General features: G+C 51.6%; 1 protein-coding gene across 1 annotated transcript; it reads right to left on the reverse strand.

Moving 5' to 3' along the window:
- Positions 1-21: 21 nt before the first annotated feature.
- On the reverse strand, positions 22-3,784 carry LOC114702710 (alpha-1A adrenergic receptor). Its single transcript, XM_037201972.1, has 2 exons — positions 3,376-3,784; positions 22-1,971 (listed from the first exon to the last, which is right to left on the reverse strand). Exon 2 carries the CDS (start codon positions 1,340-1,342, stop codon positions 392-394), a length of 951 nt encoding a protein of 316 aa, XP_037057867.1. The 5' UTR covers positions 1,343-1,971; positions 3,376-3,784; the 3' UTR covers positions 22-391.
- Between the last annotated feature and the right edge of the window lie 1,412 nt (positions 3,785-5,196).

A 5,196-nucleotide genomic window follows, 5' to 3' on the forward strand; every position in this document is an offset into this window, starting at 1 on the left:
AGAACTAACACAATGGAACGAACCATCTAACCCGATCCTGCTGTCACACATTTGCCCAGAATTCAGCGTGGTGGTTATTTTATTTACAAGCCAATGGGACTTTCTTCCCCACCCATCCTAGAGCACAAGCAGTATTCAGCAGTCTGCTTTGGGGACACTAAAGGGAGTGAGTAGATTTAAAATAAGCAGGCGTAAAAGCATTATGAAAAGTTGACATTCTCGATAAAGAGACCAACGAATCTGGAGCAGCCAGGAGGAGCCTTCTTTGCTGCAGAGGACCAAGTGACCTAGGACCCAGTGCAAAGGAGACCGGAATAGAAAGAGAGAAAACTCTAATCCCCACCAGGGAGTCCTTCTGTGCACTTTGAAATGCAGACCCCCTCCTCCCACCCTAGGCGAGGTCTCCCGTGGAGACTCCTCTCCCTGTAAACCTTAAGCAGTGGGGCTGAGAACACTCACCAATGGGCATCACTAGGAAGAAAGGCAGCCAGCAGAGGACGAAGCAGCCCACCACGATGCCCAGAGTCTTGGCGGCTTTCTTCTCTCGGGAAAACTTGAGCAGCCTCACGGAGAAGTGAGTCTTATTCTTGGCACCGTTCACCCCACCGCCTCCTGCCGGGACATTTTTCCGGTGGATACGGAGCGTCACTTGCTCTGAGTCCGACTTGTCGGTCTTGAGGCCGGACTTGAGGCCTCGGCTTTCTCTCTTGGCCACCACGTAGACTCGGCAGTACATAACCAGGATGATGGCCAGTGGCACGTAGAAAGAGCCCAGCGCGGAGAACAGCACGTAGCCAGGTTCCTCATTAATCTGGCAGATGGTCTCATCCTCAGGGGCCGGCTGCCTCCAGCCAAACAAGGGTCCGATGGAGATGACCAGGGAAAGCGCCCAGACGCAGAGCAGAGCCCTGACGCCCCTCCTCTGGGTGACAATGGTGGGGTAGCGCAGCGGGTAGCTCACACCAATGTATCGGTCGATGGAGATGATGCAGAGCCCCATGATGGACGCTGTGCAACATAGGACGTCCACTGCCGCCCAGATGTTGCAGAAGACCCTGCCAAAGGCCCAGTAGCCCAGGATCTCAAAGATGGCCGAGAAGGGCAGCACGGTGGAGGTGAGGAGAAGGTCTGCCACCGCAAGGTTGACGATGTAGTAGTGAGTCACCGAGTGCAGATGCCGATGACAGGCCACTGAGAGGATCACTAAGATGTTCCCCAGCACCCCGAATAGGATGAGTCCCCCCAAGATCACCCCGAGCAGAATGGCCTTAGAAATGTTCACCGGTGCTGGTGGGTGGGTGCAGTTGGAACCTTCGGAAACATTTTCAGCGAGAAGCACCATGGTCCCAGGGAGGGGGGCCAGGTCCGGCTCTGGACCGCCACCCTCTGGTGGGGGGCGGGGAGGGCGCGGAGGTGGGAGTAAGGAAGCCAAGTCAAAAAACCTCAGCTTGGGGGAATCCTGCCAGCTGGGTTGGGCTGGGGAAGGGAGAGAACACACCTGTTGGAAACCACCGTGGGTAGCCCTGGCAACCCTCAGAGGGCCACACTAAGTCACAGATCATTAACGGTGACATGGCCAGGAAAGCGCTGGACTGCTGGGGACACCTTCCCTACCCTAAGCATGCAGCGAGGTTCAAGGGGACACGCTGTGAACGCAATCCCAGAGATTACAGGAGCTCACTTTTCTGTGTGGTCTGATCCATCCTGTGCATTCACAGGTAAATTAGAAATTCACAAGTCTATTGCCAGTCTTTGCCGAAAGGGTAGCAGCTAAGTGTGGCTTAGCCGTCGAAGTTCAAAAGGAACATCTGGGCATCTGGGCGCTGCAGCTGGCCGGCAGTTACTCTCAGCTTGGTCGCCCAACTATGGCTCCTGCTAGCTCCAGCCTCTAGGCGTTCTGGCGAGGTTGCATGGGTCTGAAATATTTGCTGAGACCGAAGCGGCCCTGGAGCTTCGTTCATTTGAATCCAGCTGAAAATAAAAAGCGCAAAGAAAAAGGCGGATGGTGAGCCAGGGGCCTGAGACAGCCAGGCCCTGCTGAGCTCGCCCAGTAACCAGACTCCTGCTGGGAGCCCGCTGCTCTGCAGTCCAGGAGTGGCTTTGTGCGGCCTTGACGCAGGCGATGAGTAGACACAGGAGGGGATCGCGTGCTCTGTCCCTTTTCTCAGTCCTCCCCAGTCCTCCCCTCTGGGAGGCTGCCTTCTAGTGCTCCACCTCCCCGTGGCTGACCAAGTTCAATACCCAAAACAAAAATCAAGCAAACAAAACAAAACAAAACAAAACCCCCTAAACAAACAAACAAAACAACATCCCCACCTCAAATAACGACAACCAAACCCCAAGCTGCAGTAGCTGGAAGCTGGATTTCCGAGAGCCAGGATGGAGAAAATAAAAGCCCCGAAACGCCCCTCCCTGCACCACCACCCCAGCTCCACAGCCTCGTCTGCGGCGGCGGGTTGTCGCACAGAGTCAAGCGGGTGGAAATCTGGAGGATCCTCCGGGTTGCCTTTTGAACAGGTTGCACCACAGTCACCTGGAGAGGGCGGCCTGGGAGAGCGAACCTCAGAGAGCACGGAACCGCAGGGCCACGCGCACGCTCACTCCCGCGGAATTGGCGCTCGTGGGAGCAGAGCGCGCGAGTCTGTCTACCTGCCAAGCTACCCGCGCGCGAGAGCCAGGCTCTCAGCAAAGCTGATCCCCAGGGCTAAACAGGGCCCTGATGGATTCAGGCAGGATCTCCAAGGGGCGCCCGCCCTATGGATTCCAGCCTCTAGCCACACCCGGGCTTCTGGGGAGCTGAATAGGAGCGCATCACTCCTTGGACCAGGCTTTGCGAGTAACAGTCACTGCGGATTCCCCAAGGGTCTAAAAAAAAAAAAAAAAAAAAAATCAAACCTGCGTGCCAGCAGTCGGGGATGTCTGGGACTTTCTGGGCCAGGGGTCATGATCTACCTAAATAACCCGATTTCTACAACTGCAAAGGACTAGGAAACGTGGGACAGGAGTGCCGGGCTTGGGGACGTGCACACTTGGTCTTTTGAGGCTGAGCCCAAGGCAGGGATCTCAGGCGAAGGCTGCTGTGAAAATCCCAAGTTCAAGCCTTCACAAGCGATATCAAAAACACGCCACTGCGGAACCCGCTTTCTCCCATCTGGGGTCTATAACTGGGTTAAAATGACACTTGTTAACTAGAAGGTAACTTCTCATGGCAAATCAGGAAAACACAGAGCTCTGGGGTGCTGGTATTCAAGTCGGGTCCCAAAGCGAAGACGCAGGGCTAAGTGGAGGTCCAGTGTCAACTGGAAGCCAGGCACACCTGCCCACCCCCACCCGGCCCTGCGGGATGCCTGCGCCGGGCACCGCAGCGCTACTCACCTGCTGCGCGGATGCGGAGGCCCGGGCGTGGGGAAGAGCGGACCTTCAGTCCTTGCAGCGCCGGCTGCTTCTCTGCAGGGAGGAGAGGGGACGGTCTCCAAAGACCAAGTCCCAGTCCTTAGCACCCGCTGACTCACCCACCACTGCCGAGCACCTTAAACTCCGGGCTCGCTTCTGCTTCTCCTAGATCTTTTAAAAATAAAGACTGGTAACAGAGAAAAGAAAAGACAAATATAACGAGCCAATAACTCCGGGATCACCGGTTTGATATTCGGTTCCTGGACACCAGAAAAGAGAAGCGAGGAACTTTGCGGCTCTGGTTGACGTAGTACAGGCAGTAGCCCAGAGAGTACCGTAATCTCCAGCTGTTACCGTATTCCTCTGTGGCAACCCGCACAATCTCGTAAACCTCGGAGTTGGTGTCTTTCTCCTTCCTGCCTGGAAGTGGATTCATCTTGCTCCTCTCTGTTTCTCTGTCCCTCTGTGTCTCTCTTCCCCCTTTCCTTTTCTCTCCTCCCTATCTTCACTCTAGATCCCTCTCCCTCCTTCCCTTCTCTGGTCTCCACCTATCAATGGGCTGATGCATACATTAAAAACAAACCAACAAACAACACAGATATCCTTTCAAGTTTTTACTGAATACACCATGTGTTTACATAAATTTCCCAAAGGTTACTTTAAAAAGTTTAGTCACAGCCCAGGTTTTATTTAAGTCAGGAAGTGGTGTCAGAAGTGTAAGTGCACGGCATTGTCTGCAGATGTTTAAAAAGTACGCAAACCAGAGAAGACTGCCTAAGCTTGATTGCAATAGTTTCAGGAAAAAAAAATATGATCCAACTTTCATTTGGTTAGATGGCGTTTTAAAAATTGTATACTCTCAAGGCAATTTCTACCACAATGTAGTATCTTTAAACCAATCTGTTTCCAATTCTCAAAAGAAAATGTATCCTCAGAGGAGAATTTCTTCTCTTCCGTTTTTTTTTTTTTAATAGTTTTTGAGTGGAGGGCTCACACAGTCTTATTTATTTATCTCTTCCTGACAAATTCTGTGGTCTGCTTAACTTAGGACTACTCAGAATATTAAGGACAAACAAGAGTTTGCCCAGAATGGTGCCCATTTCTGAGGCCATCCTCTTTTGTCGTTATTGACTCAGACAGAACATAATTTTTTTTTTGAAGTGCTTTCTAGAATCCCTTAAGTCTGGTAATATGAAATTAGCCTTAGGAGAACACAGGGCTTCAGCTGCGTGTAGTAGTAGGCGGAGTCTTTGCTTGCATGCATGGATGAAAGCCTGGGTTGGATCACTAGAGTGCTGTACCTGTATTCCCTCTCCTGAGCAAAAATGTGTTAATATTATTCATTTTCCAAAAAAGAAGTTTATAGGCTTTTTTTTTTTTTTAAATAGCAGTATTCCAAAGTGTGCAGAGACACAGTCATGTGGTGAGATCAGGGGTCCTTAACACTGAATAACTGGTACTTAGAGTTCTTTCTCCTCTATACATAAAATCCCTAACCCCGTGGCTGGAGACATAATACCCACACCTACTACGTTTGATTGGATTTGACATCAATGTCATAGAAAGAGTGTGTGCAAACGGCTTGCTTCTTCACAAACTGACCCTTGGAGTCTGGAAGAAGCCTAGTGAATGTGCAGACAAGAAATTCGGCTCTTTCAACACTAGCCCATCAATGACTAGGTTATATGCTTTCTGAGATTCCCCTCCCCATTTGGAGGAGGCTGCTCTACAACCTCTAAGACTTTCACCCCATCTGGTAAATGTGTAAGAGTTCTTTGGGAATCTCGCCCCTAGAGGGAGAGC

Source organism: Peromyscus leucopus, unplaced genomic scaffold (assembly GCF_004664715.2).
Source record: "Peromyscus leucopus breed LL Stock unplaced genomic scaffold, UCI_PerLeu_2.1 scaffold_573, whole genome shotgun sequence".
Classification (NCBI taxonomy): Eukaryota; Metazoa; Chordata; class Mammalia; order Rodentia; family Cricetidae; genus Peromyscus; species Peromyscus leucopus.

Bases quoted from the DNA above. Each gene is read 5' to 3' on its own strand.
- LOC114702710 (XM_037201972.1), bottom strand. From the start codon at position 1,342: ATGGTGCTTCTCGCTGAAAATGTTTCCGAAGGTTCCAACTGCACCCAC.